The sequence below is a fragment of the Protopterus annectens genome, chromosome 2.part0 (assembly GCF_019279795.1).
Source record: "Protopterus annectens isolate FY-2018-M chromosome 2.part0, PAN1.0, whole genome shotgun sequence".
NCBI classification, from domain to species: Eukaryota; Metazoa; Chordata; order Ceratodontiformes; family Protopteridae; genus Protopterus; species Protopterus annectens.
The window spans coordinates 81311375-81335572 of NC_056728.1; the positions used below are offsets into that span (position 1 = coordinate 81311375).

General features: G+C 39.6%; 1 protein-coding gene across 2 annotated transcripts in view; it reads right to left on the reverse strand.

The window, feature by feature from the left end:
• Nucleotides 1-3917: 3917 nt before the first annotated feature.
• The window catches only part of LOC122792970 (UDP-glucuronosyltransferase 1-6-like), a 231324-nt gene continuing 211043 nt past the window's right edge, over nucleotides 3918-24198 (reverse strand). For both annotated transcript variants that reach the window (XM_044060567.1, XM_044060565.1), the window contains one exon: nucleotides 3918-7043. In XM_044060567.1, coding sequence (XP_043916502.1) covers nucleotides 6755-7043 — 289 coding nt within the window. In that variant the 3' untranslated portion in view covers nucleotides 3918-6754. The remainder of the gene's footprint in view (nucleotides 7044-24198) is intronic.

A 24198-nucleotide genomic window follows, 5' to 3' on the forward strand; every position in this document is an offset into this window, starting at 1 on the left:
CCTGGATTTAGATGTATGTGAACTAAGGTGGCAAATAAGATTGGATGCCACCATTTTTCCTGGTGTCAGTATTGTAGCTATACTAAAAATTAAACACATTTTTAGGTCAATATATAATATTAGTGTATGTAGCATTCATTTATTCAATTTGGATAACTTGGCAATTTTTTGATACTGTCAAGCATTTTATTTTCAGAATGAGGTTGTGTTCTGAATTTTAAATAGGTATTTCATGTGTTCTAACAAATAGGTGGGGTTGTTGTAATTCTATGCAATTTTAACTGATGTCTAATGGAATTTTAACCTACTAATTAGTTTTAATTGATTTATGGGGAGGGATATAAAAAGGTTGAGTTAGTAATGATCATTTTTCTGAGGAAGTCCAACAGCATTTGGATGAAAGCGCTTAAGCTGTGGATTGTGAATTGTGAATAAAGAAGTGTGCTACAGTCTTGGTGTCCAGGGTGCCTTCATATTTGTGAGTACAGTTTTGTCTCTTTGGTTATCCAGTGTGGGAACTAGAGTCAAATGGCCAGATGTATATGATGTAATTCTGTAATCCAGCATTGAAACAACATTTTAATACTAGATGAGCCAGACGTTTCAGTGCAGTCAGTTTGTGAAACCTGACAAGAAGGAAGGAAGACCACTCACCAACACCATCTTACTTTGCTCTAATAAGTGAACTAGGGAACAGTAATTCTTTAGTCTGTCAGGAAAATATAGTGAGATTAGTTAAGTATTGTTTTTCTCTATCTGTGTGAATCTTTCCATCAGTGTTATTTTTAATATTTCCTGTGATTGAAACTATGGTGTTTATTGCAAATAAATATTTAGTATTTTCATGTTCTTTTATTACTTATTAAATATATTTAAACTTTTCATTGTGGCTGGTCTTTTAGAGAATATTTTAACATTTATATTTATTTGGTGACACTGTGGCCGCTCCTGAAAGACTTGCTGCATTGGTCAAACACTACCATTTATATCAGTATTGATTTTACTCAGTACAATTGGGTACCCTTGTAACAGCCTTAGAATGGCTGTCTTTGAAGTGTTCTGGTGGCAGTACCTACCTTATAATCTGGGCAAAGGGGGTATCACTGGTAAATCTGTGCCAGCCTTTCTCAGGTGTGTATGAGTGAAAATCAAATCTGAGAGAGAGTGTGTGTGTGTGTGTGTGTGTGTGTGTGTGTGTGTGTGTGTGTGTGTGTGTGTGTGTGTGTGTGTGTGTGTGTGTGTGTCTCAGCTACTTGAAGCAGGGACACAGTGCACTGATTTCACAGAGGTGGAGGACTTGGCTTGGAACATTCAGCTGAGAAATCAACTCTACAGCTATGGTCAGTGCAGAGTCTTATTTGGGGCTAGCCCCAGGATGGGAGTATGTTCCCTGTGTATTCTAAAGGGAAATTGTGCTTGGTGCAGAGAGCTTCATCTGGAAATACTGTGTATGTATCTACTTTTGTTCCAAGTGAACACCCCTCACCAGTATCCATAGTAAGGATCAAGGCTCCATGATTACTGGCCCAGAAGAGGGGTGTCATAAACAGTACTGACTACACAGGTAAAATGTTGGAATTACTTTATGACAATGATACGTATGATCACCTTTCAATTAATGAAATTAATACTGCTTACAGAAAAAATTATTTGTTTCTATATGACTCCTTGATGCAAGGTGTTATTAATGATGATGAGTATAAGTTGACATTCAAGAATCCTAGGGTACCAACTATATTGGAATACCCGAAGTTCATATGACTATTTGTAACCCACCACTGAGGCCCATAGTGGCCACACAAGATTCGAAGACCTATCCTTTGGCAATATTTTTAGGCAGATCTTTGAAGTCATTCCAGGATCATTGTGAATGTATTTTAAAGGATTCCTGGAGTTTCTTTGGTAATGAATTTTAGGATACAAACTTGTGATTTGTAACCATTGATGTGCCTGATTTATTTTCAAATATACCTCATGAGGAAGGGTTGTCCATGTTTCATTCAATTATTTCTACATTTGAGTTTGTGGAAGTTAAAACAGTGAATTTGTTGGTGAACCTGATGGAATGAACTTGTATAGTAATTATTTGTATTTTGAAGGGGAACCTTTTAGATAAACTAAAGGTGCTGCAATGAGGGCCACATGTGACCCCATTTTAATGGGAACAAGATTGTCTTTAATTCTAAATACACCATGCCATGGGTGATATATTTTCAATCACTGGATGATATAAGTATTCTGTGGAGGGATAAAGATTTAAAAGTTAAAGAATCTATTGACTATATAAACTCAACCACATTTTGTTTGGTTCACTTTCACAACCCACTCAGAATGACGTGAATTTTTTGGATGTTAAGTTAATGAAAAAAAAGGTGGGGGTCATTTCTAATATTTACAGAAAACCCCCTTTCTCAAATCCATATTTACACTTTGTTGTCACCCATGGAAACAAAAATGTAGTTTAGTAAAAGGACAACTTGGCCATTTGTCCAGAATGATATCAGATAAAGTTACTTTAAGACAGGAGGTACAGCCTTTAAAGAATATGTTCTTAGAGGGGTTGCCCTGAAAATTTAATAGACCAATCCATCTCTCAGATCTTTACAGGAAGATCACATAAGTTCAAGCCCCTTTTAGGGGCTAAGAAAATCTTTCCAGCCCAAAATCTGTCTAAGGAATCCACAACCCATTTTGAACAAGTACTGATACTATGTTATAGCAGTAATGTTACACGTTTCAAAAGAGTTGTGGTGAATAATTGGGCTATTTTTAAAACTGATGCACACTTATACGCACTTGTGGGTGACATCCTTATGTTTGTTTATAAAAGACCCTAGAATTTGAAAAACAAATTTGAACAGAATGCAATCCTGGCCACAGAGACAACTAACAATATTGCTCCCCGAGAACCACACAAAAATGTGATATGTAGTGAGTGTAAATATATTTGGGGAGGTGACACTATACTGATTATGCTGGATCATGGAAATCTAAAATTGAAAACATATGCAATCAGTGCTTCTAGATGAGTTGTTTATGTAGCTTTCTGTTTAGACTATGAAGCATTCTAATTTGGAAAAATTGAGTGTACTCTAAGAAAATAGATTTTTGAACATCTATATGATGTAGTTAAAGAAAACAAATTGAATGCCTTATGTAAACACACCACAGTGTTGTAATGGTAGGACAAAGTTCAGCAAAATTTGGATTTACAGTGTTAGAAAAAGTAAACAATGACATTGTGGGGGGGTGAGGGGGTGGCAGCTGGGAACCCAAATTAGAATTTAAAGAACTATTGAGGCAGTTAAGGTTAGATGCCACCACCAAGCCAGGTCTTGAATTAATTAATATCTGTAACTAGTGTTAAAACTACCCTCTGCAAAATTATGACTATAAGAGGAAAATTATGTTTTTTGCCGTTTTCATATTTTTTTATTCTTCATATTTAAGGGTTTTTGTGTTAGTGTGATAATAACGTTTTAATGTGTTCTTCCGATATATTGGTTGATTGTTAATTAATTATTTAAAAGTTTGTGGGCATACATGTGCCTTTTAATGTTTTTTTTTTTTTTTTTTATAGTTTAGTTCTGATGAAGTCCTGCATTTGAGGATGAAGGCACTCAACTAAAGTCTATTAAAAGTTTTTTCTTCCTGGTCCCAGATTTTTTGAAATTCTTAATTAGAATCGAGCCTTTTCTGTGCTCATTGTTACCATAAAAGTACATCAGGAAAGAAATAAACTAAAATTATAAAATGAAATCATGCCAGCAAAACAATTCTTGCTAGGGCATTTTAATGTATAACAAACAATAATCACTTAGGGTAATGCAAGGGCATTAGTACAGTAAAAAAGACAAAGATGTGAAGAAAAAAAAATGTTTTCATTTTTTTAAATGAGATTGTCCATAACAGAGATAAACCATTGCATAATTTTACTTTATTTTATTGTTTCACACCGTTTCTTACAATACATTTTTTCTTTTACAGTATTTTAAGGAAGGTTGAATATTGTTTCTATTAAAATGTCATGACATATACCATATTTCTTTTTTTTCAGTACAACTGTACACATCATGACTAACAGAAAAGAGGGCTGGTAATAACTGTTAATGCTATTTATAATTCAGCCCACTACTTATTTAGAGTAGCTAATTTTCTAGTTTTCCATATCCCTGCAATGCTACACATCACCTCAGCTCTGTATTGTATGTGTTGCCTTGTTATATGTGTTTCTAACTTTTTGATGTATTACATTTTTATAATCTTTACTTCTTTTCCAGTGCAAACCTACTTTCTGCTATCAATTAAATGAGGAAGAATGAAAGAATAAAAAAGTGCTATCATCTCCAAGAAAAACATAAAACATTGGAATATACTGGAAATGAAACTACCAAATTACAGCTTAATGTAGCCATAACACTGTTTTTATATTGTATGTTTTAGGTTAAACATAAAATGTGCAGTGAACATATGACTTGCATACAGCTTAAGTACAAGTCAGAAACTTACTTGCACTACTGAAAGCACATTAGTGCATAGAGAGAACTCAAGTGAAGAATGTTAACAATGAGCAGCTCAAGATGAACCCTTCGCTGCAGACAACTGGTTGTATGTTAAAGTGTGGTAGAGGCCTGAAGGTAGGCCAAATAATGCAGAAGGATCAATTAGCAACCCATGTGTTGATTCAGCTCTTCAAAGGGGCTATTAGTGAGTAACAAGAATTAGTTCCCCCTTCCCAGGGTGAGGGAGGTCATTGGGTGTAGGTGCTTCAATGTCATGTGGTTATGGCCATAGCATGACCAAGTGGTAAGTACTAAGGTCTGGCAAACAATGTGTAGCATTGCAGCTGAGAGCTGTGTGTGTAAACAACCAGCTGCATGCCATCACTACCAGCCTAACAGGCCCTGCCTAGGCACTCTGGGTACAGGCCAATCAGGAAGTGGAACTGTGACTGCAGCAATAAAGCCCAGAACTAACCAAATATGTCTTTTCACAGGACAGCTGTCTCATCTCTGTTGGGTTTAAAAATGATATAGGCTAGATGGAGGCAGATCCCCACTAAAGAGATGTGACCACTCTATGTGGTAATGTGGAGAGCTATGGATGGAAAAAAGGGAAGGAAGGAGAGACTCGGTGACAGGTATTAAGCTAGTAAGGAGTCAAAACAATGTAGAAATATGCTGCATAAATCAAATGTATACTACCACTGTTTAATTCTTGTTTAATTTTATTAATTCACTTTCACTGCATGGATACCTGTATAGCATTATTGTGCTCAAAAAGTTCTGTACAACAAGCATATAACAATATCATAATTTGAGTTTCAATGTAGAGACAGATATACATATATGGGTACAATTAGGGTGATCACATGGCTTATAATTAAGGTACATTTCATAGGACATACTACATCAAGTTTTGATGCTTTGCACATTATAAAAGGAATTGGTCAGACTTGCTCCATGCCCCTTACAAGACCATTTTAAAGTCCTTCTCCAAGATTCACTTGTTTTCAACTCAGTGAATCAAAACTGACATATTATGTATCAAGTACTCAACTAAAATAAATATATATGGAAGCCTTGGCTGTCAGGTCTAACCATTAAATTTGTCTATGTAAAATCAGTGAGCAGAAACAATACAATACACCTGCACTGTGGAAAGAAAACATATAACCTGGGCATATACTAGTAAAGGTAACTGATTGCACATTTTTGTGTACCTCTCAAATTGAGATTACATATGTAAGCTGGGTACTGCAATTTATTTTACATATGAAAGAATAACCAAACAATGCCAGTGCCTAATACAGTGCTCAAAATATTCGAGTTATTGAAACAGGATTGTGCTTGTAAAACATTTCTTCTAATTTATCTGGTATTACTAAAAAAAATGTTTTTAAGATGTGTATAATTCATTAAAAAGATTTATATTTTGTTGTGGCACAGATGCTGAAGGCTTAGTGCTGCTGTCCCACTGCATTTGGTTATCCAGTTTGCTTCTCAAACAGGCACCTTCTTTGTGGAGTCAGCATGTCCTCCATGTGTCTGTGAAGATTTTTGGTAGGTATTCTAGATTCCTCCAAGACCCTGACACACAATAGGTGGACTGGCTATTCTCCAAATTTGCCTACAGGTGTGACTAATTATATGTGCATTCTGCAATTAGTTGGTGCCTTGTCCAGGATTAGTTTCTATACCTTTCAGCCACTGAGCATCTGGCTAGGCTCCAATATGCCTGCAACACTGAATCAAAGACTGAGAAAATGAGTGATGTTTTCCACAGTTAAAACTCTTCTGCATTAAGCTAACTACATGATGACTGTTAACTACAGCATTAATATACATAAAAGTAAAAATTATTTTTACCATTTTCTGTCTTCTGGATAATCTCTGTGTCTGCAGTACCACGTGTGTGAATGGTACGTATGTGTTTATTTCCATCATTTTTTGTGTACACTAAGAATACAAGCACTTATACCACAGAACTCTCAAGTGAATATCTGTGTACTCGTCATGCCTTCCCATCAAATGAAAACTATGGGAAATTACACCCTTGAGTCTTTTATAATCCTTATCAACTTTTCTAAAGATCCATCACAATTTGTATCTTACCCTTTATCACACCTTTTGTACTCCAATGATGCGCTTTACTATTTCCTTTTATTATACATGAATTTTCATTTCATAATTCAGCAGTGACACAGTCTACTAGAAAACATTTGTCATGGAGGAATGCAAGGTTACTATATTAATCATTCAGATTTTGGCTTTTTTATTGCCACTCTGTTATACGGACACTTCCTACAACAGCACAAACAACATTTAAACCCGAGGAAAGTAGTGCCTAGCAAAATGGCTAGAAGGAATCCAATGACGTCAAGGCAGTGGTACTGAATCCAGTTCAACTCATGTGCTGCTGGGTGCAGGTGGTTTGCTCCTTTGTGTTTCATTACAAACTCTACCCAGTGAACAGCAAGGTCAAGAGGTTCTACAGCCCTGTCTTTATGTAATATTGATAGTTTTTTCATTGCTTCCTTATATCTGTAGAAGCCAAAAAAAAAAAAAAAAACAGCTTTTAATAAAGATGGGTTCTTCTTGAAATATATCAAATATATTATTTCTACTTGAATTAAGTTAAAACCTGAAAAGAATCAGTACCGCTTTTAAAGACCATTCTAAATGTGTATTGGTTGAGATAATTATATTTGAAAATTTCTACTTTACAATATTATCAGCTACTAGAGATATGCATACATAATTACACAGAGTCCTTTCTCCTCTACGGCAAACAGACTCTAAATTTTCAAGATTATATTTACCCACATGCATTTCATCCCTCTCACTGCGTCTGTAAACCAGTATGTTCAGATGATTTGGTTCCTTGTCTTCAGACTCCTCATTTCATTGTAGAGTTGGCAGTTTTGAACTGAATAAATGTACAAACTGCTTTTCTAAATGTGGCAATGTTAATCTCACTTATACCCACAACCAAAGAATACATGAACCTTCACAATTTTTAGTCAAGTCCTATATATAAACCTTGTAATTATACAAGGATTATAATAATTTTCTATCATTGGTATTCCTGCTTGAGAAATACTTTCACTCAATTCCATAGGAAATAACACAATTTACCATGCACTTAACATGATTTTCAGACACAGCTCTGTGTTAAAAATAGTATGTAATAATATATACATTATTGAGTAAAATGTCACTAAACAAAACACCAAATAAATTAATAGTTTGGTTATCTAACAGGTAATATTTATTCACTTTAATTTTTTCTCTTTATTTATGAATGCACTGACAAGTGATCCCACTACTATAACTAAAGGTACAGCTGACCAAGAACAAGGTGACCAAAGCTGATATTTATGGGCCTGCAATTGAAAATGGTTCTAGCTCCATAATCTGGGATTTTCATGTTTCGGATTTCTTTGGATAGGATAATCCTGGTGCATGAGGAACAAGCTATGAGAGTGAAGCCCATCACTCCTTCCAGTACCAGTGACTGTTTTACATCACACCTTCTGTAAAATAGGTGGTGCTTCCTTGTGTGATATTGTAGAATTTGACCCCTTCTGTAAAACAACAGGTGGCAGAACTTTGTGTTGTATTGCAGAATGTGACCCCTTCTGTAAAACAGGTGATGCTTCCTTGTCTAGTACTGCAGAATGTGACCCCTTCTTCAGTAAAAGAGCAGGTGGTAGAACCTTGTGTGATATTATAGAATGTGACCCCTATTTCTGTAAACCAACGGTTGGTAGAACCTTGTGTGGTATTGCAGAATATGACCCCTTCTTCTGTAAAACAGGTGGGACAACCTCGTGTGGTACTACAGAATATGATCCCTTCTTCTGTAAAAACAACAGGTGGTAAAACCTTGTGTTGTATTGCAGAATGTGACCCCTTCTGTAAAACAGGTGGCAGAACCTTGTGTTGTACTGCAGAATGTGACCCTTTCTGTAAAAACAATAGGTGGTGCTTCCTTGTGTGGTACTGTAGAATGTGACCCTTTCTTCTGGAAAACAAGGTGGTACAAACCTTGTATGGTATTGCAGAATGTGACCTCTTCTGGAAAACAGCAGGTGGTGGTACCTTGTGTGGTACTGCAGAATGTGACTCCTTCTGTAAAACAACAGGTGATACGACCTTGTGTGGTACTGCAAAATGTGGTCTACTGCATGCAGTGCTGCTTTGTGTGCTCATACTTTACTGCTGAGTTGCCTGCTGTATTCACAGCATTGTTATCAACTGCTGACCCAAACAATTATTTACTGCACCACCTATTACACTTCAGATGTAGACCACCATCCATTACTTGTTTGGAGTGATCCCTCATAAAAATGGAATGAACCTTCCCTTCTTTATTAAAAAAAAATAATCTTTTAAGCATGGAACACATTTCTGCAGCAGATTGTTGTAAAGTACTCTCCTACCAATATCACATTTTGCAGCTTCTGAAGCAAATCGTAGATGCTTTTGTGTGGTTTATAATTTTGATAATAGGACCATTTATTTTTTTTTAGTGACAACCCACCATATGTAATCAGCTGCTGTATCAAAACACCAACACTTATAACAGTACAGGGGTCTCCTGTTATTAAACTAACAGCAGCACAAGAGATCGGTAGTCCCTATAAAAACATACTATCAAACAGATGTTGCTAGTGAACTAATGTTGCTTGATATTTACTATATTAGATACTGCATTACTAGAAGCAGGACAAACAAATGACATTACTTTTGAAGAACTAAACTGGTTTTTGATTATACAGAAAGAATAGTTGTATAAAATCTTATAACCATAGATGTCCTTCTCTTCTATGTTGCAGTAGTCTTCACGTATAGGTTGTATTTCACCCAGCAACCTGATGTCTGGCCAGTATACAAATGTTTCATGTCACTGCCAGTACGTGGGACATCGTACGTAAAGTGAGGGAACATCAGCCATAAAAGGGACATCCGCACATACAATCCTCAGAAAGGTAGCCCCATGAGGAAACTAGAAAACACCCAAAGGCCAGTCATCCAAGAAACGAACAAGATGTAGGAGGAATGTGAGTGGGATAGAATACTGCAACATAGAAGAGAAGGACATCTATGGTTATGGTAATGTTTTTCACAACTATTATATGTCCTTCTATTCAATGTTGCAGTATTCTTCACAAATGGGTGAGTGCAAAAGCTGGAAAAGGACTCAGGGAGGATGAATAATAGAAAAATTAGGAGGACTCATTTTCCAGAAAACCATGCAAGATTGCTCTGACAAAACTTGCCCTGGCCCTGGAAATATTATCTAGCTTGTAATATTTAGCGAATGTATGAACTGATGTTCAAGTGGCAGCTTTCAGAATAGGTTGCGTGTCCAGAGCCTTGAAGAAAGGATGAGGATGCACCTTTTCCACTGAAGTGGGCTTTCACAGAAGAAGATAAGGATTTCCATGAAGTTGATAATGTACAATGGCCTTAGAAATCCAAGAAGAGATAGTTTTCTTAGAAACAGGCAACCCCAGAGCCCTTGGATGAAAGGACACACGAAGTCTGTCAGATTTTCTAATAGACTATGTTTTGTCTAGATAAAGTCTAAGCTGTCTATGCACATCAAGGGAATGCAAAATCCTCTCACTAGGAGATTGCGGAGATGGGAAAAAAGTAGGCAACTAAACAGTCTGATTTAAAGAGAGGTCATTAACTACTTTAGGCAAAAAAAGGATTAGTTCTCAAAGAACCCCTATCCTTATGGAAACTAGGAATGGTGATGAAGCCATTAATGCCTGGATCTCAGAAACCCTGCTGGCAGAGGTAATGGCTACCAGAAGCACTGTTTTCAAAGTACAAATTTAAGAGAAGCTGTAACATCTAGTTCAAAGGTGACCTGAATCAACTTCTCTAAGACAAAATTAAGATTCCAAGGAGACAGAACTGGTTTCCTCTAAGGATTCATGTGCAGGACACCTTCCAAAAAAAGTTTAACCTCCAACCTAGAAGCCAGTGGAGGGGTTTATCTGCAGGCAAGCAGATAAAGCAGAGCAGTGGACCTTAGTAGAAGAATAACAGAGACAACTGTTAAGCAACTCACACGGATAAGATAATACCAAAGGAATATCCATCCTAAGAGGGTCATTTTTCACTTTTTGGCACCAAATAGAAAATCTTGTCGACTTGAAAATGTACGATTTCCTTGTATTGTGTTTCCTGGCCTCCTGCAAAACCCAAAGCATGTCCATAGAGAAAAGATGCCTAAAAGGAATCAGAAGTAGATCAAGTCAAGTGAAGAGTTAACAAGTGTGGATGAATCAGCAACCCCTTGGCTGAGTGAATAAGTCCATCCGGTGAGGCAACTTGTAGTGATGGCCCTTAGCTAATTGCAGAAGAGGGAACCAATGCTGTCTTGGCCAATAGAGGGTCACTAACAAGATTTCTGTTTTCTCCTGCTGAATTTTCAACAGGACTTTCTGAATCATAGGGAAGGGGGGGGATGCATAAAGAAACATCCCTTTCCATGAGAAAGCGAGGGCGTCCACCTTCCTGCCTGAGGGTGAGGAAACCTGGCACAGAAAAAAATAAGTTGTCTGTTCTGGGGGAGGCAAATAAATCTATCTCAGGAGTACCCCACTGGTGAACTACGTCCAGGAACACATCCCTGTGAAGCATCCACTCATGGAATGCTGTCATGGACCTCCTCAATGCATCTGCCACCAGATTCTCTACATAGAGAAGGTACACAGCCTGCAGTATGACTTTGTACTGAATAGCCATCTCCCATGCTTTGATTACCAGGCAACAAAGAAGATAAGATTTTGTACCTCCTTGCAAGGGCACTTGCAGGCAGGTGCAAGGGGGGTGCACTTGCACCCCCCTGGAACCGGCTGACCAGGAGATTAATTTTCTTTTAATTAAAACAAAAAAAAAAATATATATATATATATATATATATATATATATATATATATATATATATATATATATTTTTTTTTTTAATAGTTTTTTTTAAGGGAGTTCTTCTTTAAGAAAGTGCTTTGCGTCCAGTCACACAGATGGAACAGGTGTTTGCGACCTGTTTTCATCTTCTCCATCTGTGTGACTGATGATTTACGTTTTCATCTTCCGCGCCTGTGTGGAATTTGAATTCCAGATGATGTTTGGACTACAGATGAATGTACAAGTGTAAGGTAGGTGTGTGCATGTGTGTTTTTAAGTATTTAAGAGGTGTGTGTGTGTGTGTGTGTGTGTGTGTGTGTGTGTGTGTGTGTGTGTGTGTGTGTGTGTGTGTGTGTGTATGTGTATGTGCATGCGTGTGCATGTGTGTGTGTAATAAATAGGTAGGTAGGGGTGTGTGGATGTAAGAAGTAGATAGGTTGGGGTGTATGCATGTATGCAAAAAGTAGGTAGGTAAAGGTGTGTGTGTGTGTGTGTGTGTGTGTGTAAGTAGTAGACAGGTCTCCGTGTGCGAGTATGTAAGAGGGAGGTAGGGGTGGTGTGCGTGTGTGCGCAAGTAAGAGGGAGGTAGGAGTGAGAGTAAGGGGAGTGGTTCATACTTCACATTCCCTTGCAATTATCCTGTTGTTCAGCTTGCCACACATTCCCTATTGAAATATAGCAGCTTACTATTTTTTTTAATGTAACATAGGCAATTTATTCTTCAAGGGTGGGGGGCACTGAATTTATAGAGGAAACACTGAATTATAAAGTTGTTTTTTAGTAACAACCTCTTTATTAGTTTCAATCTCTTTATTCAGATGACTTTTACTTCTGCAGAGATTGTGCATATTGACTGATATTGGTGGATTGTAATGACAGAAGTTTGAGTGGCTTTTTATGGTTGAAATGTTCTCAATTGGGCAGTTTTTCATTATTGGTTCATATGTTTTGTTTCATTACTTACTGGCAAAATGATCAAAATTATAAATTTAACATACACTATCAAGTGGTGCTGCAATATACAAGGGATATAATTCAATTATTATATATTATAATTGATTCACCTTTCTGGCTGTATTAAAGAACTTTTGCATGGTCCTAAAAATGTGTGCAAGAGGCTTATGATTTGAAAACAGCCCAAAGGTAAACCTAATCTGCCACTGGCCAGATGCATTTTCTTTGAATGTGGGTTTCAATGCTGCTTCAGTGAATGTGAGTTTCAAAGGCAGAGAAGTTTTAATGCCAAGTCTGTTTTCATTGTAAGACTATTGCTTTGTTTAGCAAATGTCTATCAGTGCTTGTACAATAAAATTTGAAATACAATTTGCAAATTAAATCCAAATATCTGTAATCACTATAGAAGTATAAAGCATAAAACAGTATGCACACAGGGTTTTGAGCAGTGTTTATGGCAACTGGTGAGAAATAGCGAGGTAATGGGACACGAATGGCTGCATGTGTATGTGGAGGGGCTAGCAGGCTGAGTTGGGGGGGTCTGGGTTTGCACCCCCCCCTGCACAAAATCATGCGGGTCCCTTGCCTCATTGCTTGTTTATGTACCAAAGGACTGTAAGTATTGTCAGTGAGAATCTTGACAGAGCCTGGTCGAAACAGAGGATGCAATGCTTGTAAGGCTAGAATCCAGGCCCTCATTTCCCTGACATTTATGTGCTCTTTTCTCTGAGAAGGAGACTATAGTAGAAAAAACAAACACCAAAGGCTGGATTAGTAGAAACAAAACACCAAAGGCACGCTGGTAGGTAAAATCCAAAGGTTTAGTCATGCTCCATTCCTGATACCTCGGCTATGTGACTTCAAGGGAATGACTAATACATAAATTCAATCATCGTATATCATCTTATACAGTGAGCATAATTGCCTTTCAATTAATCAAATGCAAAGAGAATGCTTAACCCTTTCCAACCATACAAATCAGTGCTACTGAATAGAAATTCTTACAAAATGAAGGTACTGCAATGGGGGCATCATTTGCCCCTGCATATGCCATCATTTTCATGAGCCATTTTGAAAATGTATTCATCTATAATACTGAATTCTATTCAAAACATGTGGTTGTTTAGAAAAGGCTCATTGATGATTTGATTTTCAGTTGCAAGGGTGATATGGTTAATTTTCATAATTTCATGGGGGTTCATTATATGAACAGCTTCAGCTTACAGTTTACCCATAAAACTGATTTAGAAAAAAATACAATTTCTGGATTTGGAATTTTTCATATCTAACAGTTGGACAGTACATTTTAGGCCTTTCAGTAAGGAAACAGCTGTCAATAATTATTTTGGCAGCTAATAGCATGCATCCCCTACATTTGATAGCTTCCTTACTGCATGGGGGGTATAGACACATTTATACCAATACTTGTGATAAATCTACTTTAGATCATGAATTTTTGAAGGTTAGACATAAGCTTAGTAGCAGGGGATACCCTGAAAATATCATGGATACGGCTGTATCTGGAGCTAGGCGATGTGGAAAAGTTTCACACATCTATCACTATGGTACGCAGGGTATTATTGACGGGGAGATACATGATGCTGAATATATAACCAGTGGGGAAGCAGGTTAGTTTTTGTTTCCAAATATTCCCCTCTTTCAGATATGCTGAGGAGTGTGATTAATAGATTTTTTTTGCTGCATCCACCATCCTAGTTCTGTCTTTAAGCAAGGAAGAAGGGGAATGGTAGTATCCAAGGGATGTGCATGCTGAGACCAAATTGTTTTCAGAAAACACTGGAACTTCCTCATATGAAGTTTTGCAAATGGCACCATGGGAATTGTGGAGGCCATGACCCAAGAAGTCAGAAGAACTACCTGGCAGTGATGGATAAAAAGAGTTAGAAGAGATTCCATGAAAGCTATGAGAGACTGAGCTTTCTCTGAAGGAAGAAACACCAACATCAAATCTGACCTGAACCTGCATCCCAGAAAAATGAGATCCTGACTGGGAGAAAGAGAAGATAATTTTGAAACTTATCATGAAACCCAAGCCTTGAAGAAAGGGAACAGCACAATTTAGATGTTGAGTAAGAAGAGCTGGACTGCTGGCCAGAAACAGCAGGTCATTCAGGTAAGGGTAAACTTGAAGGCCTTTCAGTCTTAAGAAGGCAATGGCCAGACACTTTGTGAAAACCCTGGGGGCAGTGGAAAGACCAAAAGGCAAGGCAGAGAACTGAAAGTGCCAAGAACCCACTGAGAAATGTAAGCATTTCCTGAAGAGAGGGTGAATTGGGATTTGCAGGTAAACATCCTTGAGATCCAGTGAGACTAAGAAGGCTTGAAGAGGCACTGGGGAGAAGAGACTGAAGAGATAGCATTCTGAAGAAGGGCACCACCAGGAAGGTATTTAACCTTGAAAGGTCCAAAATGGGTCACCAAGGACCCTTTTTTCTTGGAATCAGGAACATCCTGGAATAAAATCCCCTTCCTTGCTGATTTGAAGGAACTGGTTGAATCAGGAACATCCTGGAATAAAATCCCCTTCCTTGCTGATTTGAAGGAACTGGTTGAATGGTGCCTTAAAGAGTGGTGAGATAGAAGCTGAGGAAACAGATGAAGTTGGTCTGAGGGATGTTGAGGAATCCCCTGAAAAGGGGGAATAGACTTCCAAGTCAGGAAATAGCCATTTTGAATAATGAAAATCACCCAAGAATCCTGAGTGATCTCCTCCCAGGCTGAAAGAGGAAGATGGAGAGAAACGGGAGTATGACATGTAAGCTTGTGATGATTGTCACAGAGATCCTGACCTGGACTGAAAGGGCTGTTGTGGAGATGGGGTAGAAGGAACAGCTTTAGATTGTGGTGTTTTTTTAGCAGCTTTCCTTGGCCTAGAACCTGAGGGTATTTGAGAGGCAGACCTAGAAGGTTTTCTAATGAAAGGAGTATTGTCCAGAAAGTTTCTATGAAATTTAGACACTGGATAAACTAACAAGTGTTTTAAACAGATCAGCAGTAGCCTTACCAAAAAGTGCAGAGTTATCCAGTGGGGCATCAAGCAATTTTGGCTGTATGTCATCTGGGAGAGCCTGTAGACACAGCCAAGAGTATCTGCTAAAAACACAAGCAGAAGCTGCAGATCTAGAGGAAACCTCAACCGCATCATAGCTGCATTTAATGGAGTGCCTAGTGACCTGTAAAGATGCAGCTATAAGAGAAAGAGTCAAAGACTTAGCCTAAGAAACAGGAAGCCTGGGCTGGAATAGCAGGGAAGGGCTCTTGAGAACCCAAGGTCAGGACAGGAGAAGAAGAGAAAGCGGGACTAACAATAGGAGATGCAGAAGCTTGAGGCATAAGGGTCATCAAGGCCTTAAGGCCCTATGAAAAAAATCTCCTAGTCCGACGTCAGGGTGGAAGGTACTACAGCATGTCTAGTCTTTTTTCTCTTTTTAGCTGTTTTTTCTAATGCAGAAAAAGAGGCAGATGTAAGCCTAATGGCTGGCAATTCTTGCTGTGAAAGAACTGGAGGAGCCCCAGAGTCCTCTGAGATAAGCATCTGTGGTTCCCCCAAATCATCTGAACCATGATGCCTGCAAAGCCTCAGACATGCTCAGTTCCACACCCCTGATGGTTTCCAATAAGGTTTCTGCTGGAGAACCAGATCCAACCTCTGACTGTACCTCTGGGTTTTCACTAACCTCAAGGGGTATGTCAGAGAGAGAAGGCACAGCCAAAGAGGATTCAGGTCTAGTCTTGCCTACCTTCCTCTTCACGGACAACTCTGAGGAAATCACAGAACCCTCCATAAATTCCCTAGCCAAACATTTTCACCTCTGATTCTCCAGATATAAACTAAGATAAACTAAGAGTGGACAAATGACTACATAAGGTTATAGGGACAAAGGCCTGACATGTAGAATAGGACCAATGGTCGTGGGTAGGCCCTAAACAAAACAAAGATCGTGGCTATCCTTATGTGGAATTTGCCTTCCACACCTACACTTACCCTTTCTGGATGACATTCACAAAGAGCAATGGCAGAAGCAAACAAAGAGATCCCCTATGGGGTACTTATCTGAAACAGAAGAAACACAGTTCCAAACGGCAGACCAAATGTCTGAGTCAACCTTTCCGAATGGTGGCAAAAAAGTTCTGAGGATTGTACTTGTGAATGTCCCTTTTATAGCTGACATTCCCTCAGCCTACATGCGATGTCCCTTATACAGGTAGTGACATGAAGCTTTTTGTATACTCTCTGGAAGTCAGGTCGTTGGGCGAAATACAACCCATATGTGAAGAATACTGCAACATTGAATAGAAGGTCATCATTTTGTTACTTTACACAAACTCTTAGCTGATATATCCTAAAGCAAAATTGTGATGGTGTCGCTATATAGACAAAATAGACAGGCAAGTGAAAGTAAAATCGATAAATGCAGCTGCTAGTGAAATGCAGATTTGCTTGGAAAGATGTTGCATGCTTGTTATAAAATAATACAGTGTTGACCTTCACAGCTGTCTCAGCTCCTTAATACCCCATTCTGAAATGATTTAGGGAGGCTGACCAGTCAACACCATTAAGACTTGATTAAAATAGCCCTATTTCAACTGTGTGACACAGAATGATAAAGTGCTCACTATTTCCAAAGCACAGACAGTGGCCTGGGTCCTGAAGGGGCTAAATGAGGATGTAAGAAGCTTAAACTGTTGACTTCTCTCTGGAAGAAGGATGAGGGGTGTGATGATAGGAGGTAATGCCAGCCATGCCAGGGGAAGTAGGGCAATAGACGTAGGACTTGTGCTAACACAGCTAGCTGGAAGTTTGTAAATAATTATATGCCGTTTGTATATAAAACTGATTTGTACAGATGCTTGTGCTGAAAATGTTATTTGTGAGGTTTGCCTGTGTTAAAATGTATCAACAGAGCACCCAGATGCAATGAAAAGAAGTGTACATGGATTACTGTAACTGAATTAAATGTATATGTTTTAATAGCAAGAGTTGGGACAGCAAAGGTTAACCAGTTAACATACTTTAAGAAAAATAAGCGAAATATAAATGAGCTGTTAAACCATTAAAACAGCACCACACAGTGCTGAACAGTCAGTAGGTCTGGGAAAGGCCATTGTTTAATAGCCTCTGTAAAGAAGAGGGGAAGTCTTGTAATTGTTTCATGGCTCCAGGGTACTGCCATAAACATTTAGATGTGTATCGTAGCTGTCTAAGCTAAATTCCTGTCTTAGCTTCAAAGGGGAATAGTGCGAGAACCTAGAGTCAGATGACCAGATGAGGTCATTCTGCAAGCCATCTTAGATGTATTTTACAGGGAGTGATCTCTGAGGACAGGGTATTCTGTTTTGGGAGACCAAACTAGAAAGACTCCTCACAAATGTCATTGTGCCTTGCTCTATCAAGTAAGTTATTAGATAAATAAAGAAAAACAATATCTAAACTAAGCTTCACTACATTCCTGACTAAATCTAGGAGAATTACTATTCCCTGAGTCTACCCATCAATGTTCTTTTCAATATTTCCTGTGATATGAATTTTGTGGTTTACTGTGAATATATATTTAGTATTTTCATGCTCTTTTATTGTTTATTATTAAAATATATTTAAAACTTTTATTGTGACTGGTCCTTGTAGAAAGTATTTAACCTTTGACAGTGCTTATATTTATTTGGTGACAATGTGTGGGCCACTCCAGAAGGCCTAACCATCTTGGTCAACTACTACTATTTGTATTAGTATTAATATTACACAGTATAATTGGACACCCCTTGTTAAGGGCCTTAGACTAGCTGATTGTGAAGTGTCTGGTGATGGTGATAACTACATTATACTCTGGGCAGAAGGGGCACAACAGGTAAATCTGTACCAGCCTTACCCAGGTGTGTGTGTGAGAGTGTGTGAGAGTGTGTGAGAGTGTGTGAGAGTGTGTGAGAGTGTGTGAGAGTGTGTAATTGAATCTCCCATATAATCATACGAGATTACTAGGCTATCGACCTGGAGGTCAATTTAAACCTAGCCATTTCAACCCAATGTAATACCGTAGAGGTACTAGTCAATACCCAATATTGCATTTAGTGATGACTGTCAATGTCCAGGAGGGTTGTGGGAGCTATCCCTAGTAAGAATTTTTGGTGCCTTATTCACTCACCCAGGTTCTTCTTGAACAGTGTCATAGAAGTGCTGTGTTTCACACGAACTGGTAGCCTGTTCCAAATATGTGGCAGTTGCAGGGAGAAAAATCTGTTCCTCCAGCATGTCCTATTTAAGTCACAGTCCATATTTAAGTCCTTGGAACAGGTGGGCCTAGACCTATTTGATTTACAGATATGCAGTAAGTTCATTAGGTTTGGGTCTTGGGTTGCTCTGTAGGCCAGGCATAAGTCTCCCTTAAGAAGTCTATATGATACAGAGTATAGAGAGAGGGATTTTAGTTGGCCCATATAAGGCACATGCTGGAGGCCTTTAATCTTTGCTAGAAACCTCTGAGGTCTCTCTAATTGCTGCAGGTGCTTAGTATGGTACATACTGAATGGGGTATTATACTCAATTATGGACTGGATAAGTGCCAAGTATAGGGAAGTTATAACATCTTTTGCTCTCAAGGCAATGCCTTTTCCTAATCAAGTGAGCTATGTGGAAAGCTTTCCTTACAATGGTAGACACGTGATGGTCAAAATCAACCTGTGATACCAGGTCCCTTACCACTTTGTGGGTATTTAGGGTATTGTTATTGATTAGATAGTGTGAAGGGACATTGTTTGTGGCAAAGGGAATGATGATGCATTTTTTTGCGTTCAGTTTGAGACCATAACTAATGCACCCATCACTGGCCTGTGTGAGACCATCCTGAAGTATATTGACATCATGTGGGGGTTCAATGATTGGAACCAGTTTGCAGTCATCTGCAAACGTGGTCAGCCACAATCCTTTAGTTTTGACCTGAACTTCTGAGAAGTATATACCAAACAGTACGGGGCCCAGCACTGACCCCTGTGGCACCCCACTGGTAACATGTCTGTTGGTTGATGTGGAGTCATCCATTTTGATAGTGTCCAGTTTGTGAGCCAGTTGGCAACCCATCTGACAATGAAGAGGTTTACATTCAGTTTGCCAAGTTCATCAGGAATGCCTGAATGTGGAATTGTCTTGAAAACCTTTGCCAAATCGAGGTACGCGGTGTGCACCGATTTACACTCATCAATGGCCTTGGTCACACTTTCAAAGAAATCGACCAGCAGGATCTTCCCTTCACAAAGCTGAATTGGGTAGGATCCAGGGTTTGGAGGTCACCTATGTCTTTATTTATGAGGTCCATAATGATACGTTCCATGGACTTACAGATGAGGCTGATCAGACTTATGGGTCTGTAATTCCCCAGGTCTGTTGCTAGGCCTCCTTTGTGGAGGGGAATAACTGTAGCTGTTCTTTCCACAGGAACAAAGCCCTTGGTTAGGCTATGACTGAAAAGGGTACTTAGTGATAATGCTAGTTAGCCTGCTTAGAAGACAGTCTGGGATGTCATCTGGTCCCATGGAGGATGTGTTCTTTGCCTTGGACAGTGCTTTGAGAACTTGCTCTTCAGATATGTAAGGCTGGGGGAGTTTGGGGAAGGGTTTGTTGTAAGTTAAGAGGGGAAAGGGAGTGAAATATTCACCAAATCTATCTGCTAGCAGGTTCACCATCTCTGTGTGGTCAGTGTCTGTGTGATACTGTTGGCCACCAGTTCTGCACATCCTTGGGTCCTACCCTTTAGATTATGTACATAGTTCTAAAAGGCCTTATGGTTATCCTTGGCAGTACTTGCTAGGTTTCTCTCAAAGGAGCTCTTGGAAGATTTGACAAGTTGTCTTATTTGCCTGTTAAGGTTGAGGAGGGTGCTTTTCCATTGTTGGGTCCTTGTCTTTGTCTTCTTGGACAGCAACGTTTTGCATTTATTGCAGAATTTGTTGATGCTGGAAGTCCACCATGGCAGCTTGATTTTACTTGGAGCTCTGACTTTGAGTCCATGGGGTACAGGCATGTTTATACACTTATGCAAGTAATTGTACAGGGCGTTGGTGTAAGGTTCAGCATAGTTACCACTTTCAGATTGGAGTGGCACTTGGAATTCATTTATACCTTCACCCTGGAGGGTATAGTATGCCTTGGTGAAGTTTAGTCTGATTTCACCCTTTGTGAGTTCTGGTGTTAGTGTCAGTTCAAAGGTGACCGATTTGTGGACAGTTTTAACTAATGAGGGTCCAACAGCTGCAGCAGTGCAACTGTTTGACATGTTGGTGAGGACCAGATCTAAAATGTTTGCTCCTCATGTCGGGGTATGGACAATTTTCTCCAGGGCATTTGACTTCACAAAGTCAAGGAACTTTTGTGCTAATGAGTTTGGGCTACAGTAGGTTTCCCAGTTAATGGTGGAATAATTGAAATCCCCCATAAACAGTGTGTTTGGTAAAATTTGGATGGTCTTCAGTGTGGGTAAGTAGGTTTCATGGGTGTCATGACCCATGGAGAAGGATCTATAACTGCCTAGGACTTGAATGGTGGTTTTGCCCACTGTAACCTGGACCTGGAGTAACTCCATGTAGTTGTCCAGTCTAACTAGATGCAAGGTGAATTTATCTCTAATATTGATTGAAACACTGCCTCCTTTGGTTTTCACAAGTTCATTTTGCAGTCTAAAGGTGTGGAAGGCACTGGAACCTTGCAGGGCTAGGGTACTCTCTGAGGCAATAAACCAGGTTTCTGTGACTGCACAGACATCTACATCTTCTAGTGATAGAAATGCTTCAGGATGGGCAGTTTTTGGTTTAAGCTCTTAGCATTTAGCAGTGTGACCCTTATTTTGTTCTGGATGGTTAATTTCATATTGGTAATGTTGTTTTTGAGGCCTTGCCTAAAAATGTCACTATGGGAGAGGCAAGAGCTTTTGCCAACAGTGGAAAGCCTAGGGGTGCCAGGTGCAAACTGTCTCTGGCAAAGCAGTGAATTTTGTCAACCATGGCTTCCCAGGCAGACAGGAACTTGGAATGACACCAAAAACTAAGCTAATTACAGAAATCAGTCATTTTTTGTTTATATTGTGGTATCAACCTAAGTGAGGGTAGAATGCTGCTCAAGACTAGGGACATACCTGCCTGGGACACATTCATAGCTCAACCACGTCTCTCTTCATATAGTCCATCTCAGGTCATTCACACCAACATGAACTTTGGCAGAGTCATAATGGTACTTGTTGCTGACAGACCTGAGTGCATGCGCGATTTGGTGAATCCTGGCACCAGACAAGCAGCTGACTGTGATTTCTCCTTGTCCAGCCTAGTGGATGGGACATCCCGTGCCTCACCACTGAGTCTCCAATGACAAGAAAACTTGTTTTTTGAGTGTTACACCTCACGGGCTTGGTGGGTGAGACACTGGTGTTGCTATGTGTCATGGATGCTGTGGAGACAGTCTTAGCTGTAACAGACTTGTGTTTTGGAGTTCTCTGGTGTTTTGGTAAGTTTTTTGAGAGAACCTCCACATATGCAGACTTGTATTTGATGCGTACTGTGTGAATATGTAGTGTGTGTGTGTGTGTGTGTGTGTGTGTGTGTGTGTGTGTGTGTGTGTGTGTGTGTGTGTGTGTGTGTGTGTGTGTGTGTGTGTGTGTGTGTGTGTGTGTGTGAATATGTAGTGTGTGTATGTGCGAATATGTAGTGTGTGTGTGCGTGTGTGAATATGTAGTGTGTGTGTGCGTGTGTGAATATGTAGTGTGTGTGTGCGTGTGTGTGAAAATATGTAGTGTGCGTGTGTGTGTGTGAATATGTAGTGTGCGTGTGTGTGCGTGAATATGTAGTGTGCGTGTGTGTGTGTGAATATGTAGTGTGCGTGTGTGAATATGTAGTGTGCGTGTGTGTAAATATGTAGTGTGTGTGTGTGTGTGAATATGTAGTGTGTGTGTGCGAATATGTAGTTGTGTGTGTGTGTGTGTGTGTGTGTGTGTGTGTGCATGTGCGTGTGAATATGTAGTATGTGCGTGTGAATATGTAGTATGTGTGTGCGAATATGTAGTGTGTGTGTGTGTGTGTGTGTGTGTGTGTGTGTGTGTGTGTGTGTGTGTGTGTGTGTGTGTGTGTGTGTGTGTGAATATGTAGTGTATGTGTGTGTGTGTGTGTGTGTGTGTGTGTGTGTGTGTGTGTGTGTGTGTGTGTGTGTGTCAGCTACCTGGGGCAGGGACAAGAAGCACTGGGTTTACAGAGAGGGTGCTGGAGGACTTGGCTTGGATACTCAGCTGAGGACCTAACCCTACAGTTGTACTAGTGGGGAGTCTTATTGGGAACCTGGAGGGAGACAGATGTACAAAAATCCAAACTCTGGGCTGAATGTGTTCCCTGTGTGCTCTTAAGGGAACTTGTGCTTGATGAAGAGAGGTCTGCATCTGGAAATACTGAGTATATCCATTTGTATTCTAAGTGCATGTCCCTCTCCAGTGTCAGTAGGGAATATTCAGGATTCTTGATTACTGGGCCAGCATGGGGACGTCACATATTGGTTGGCAGTTGTGGGACCATCACTCCTCACATATTGGTTGACAATGGTGGGGCCATCACTCATCACTGGGGGATGTATACTCCCTGCAGCAAAAAAAAGTCTGAGCCCCATTTCAGACCTGGACTTATGCAAGATGGTTACCTCTAAGGATATGGGGTCAGGACAAGGATGTGTCATCGTATAAGGGGGCATATGCCCCCTCTCAGTCCCAAGCATCTCCCTTGAGGGCAAATTCTAAGCATACTGTGGAGTTTCTGGGATATACTAATAATCTCCATCAAGTCAAAAGCATACCAGCCCAGTTCTGACATTACCTGCCTCACCAGTGTGGTGACCCATCCACACATCTGTGAAGCTATTGCTCTGTTTTATAGACAACAGTCTCACAGTATGGATGCACTACATATTAAAACACTATTCAAGCAGCCAAGGATGTTTAAGCATTAGGAAATAACTAATAAACCTGAAGCCAATGGCAACAAGGATGATTTTTTTTTATTTAATATATTTCCTGTAGCTACAGTGGTGGAGTCTAACCTGATCAGATCAGTAAACAATTTGCACATTTAGTGTTCCAGTACTTGTGTATGACTACTACCTAGATATATAACTATATCTCAGTTACTGGGTGATGGATGGGTGTACTTTGGGTGGGATTCTTAAAGGCGGGCTACAGAAGGATAGTGTCAGGATCAGCAGTACCACAACGTTTATAGAGATAAATAGGTAGGCTGTAGGAGGTGGCAAGAAAGCATTAAGGTGAGGTGGTATAGCACTGGGTTTCAAGTGAGGTACCCCAATCTAGCCTTTGCAGTATAAAAGTGTGATTTCTTTTTAATAAAATCATTGTGCACCTCTGTAGTTTAAGGATGAGGCAATCTATGTAACTAGCAGTGTACCACTCATTACATAGGCTCTAAGCTGATGGTGTAGAATCCAAGTGCATCACTGAACCTTGGTAATAAGGTCAGAATGGTTGGCCAAAATATTCCTGTTGTTGAAGAGGTGCATATGGAATAAATGGTTACAGTTACCATGAGGAGATTTGCCAGCATAGTGGACTGCCCTGGGTACGGACTAAGATTGGGCATGACAGACCAGGACCTCAGACAGCTGACTGGCTACAAAGGATGTCATGTACAGAAACCTAACCAGTGATATGCAGGGAGTGGGCTACAAACACAGGAAGCAGACTGCTGAGCAGTGTGTGTGAAAATCAGGCACAGGACACTGGCAGCTAACATTTCAGAAGGGAGACTGCAGACACAGGACTTC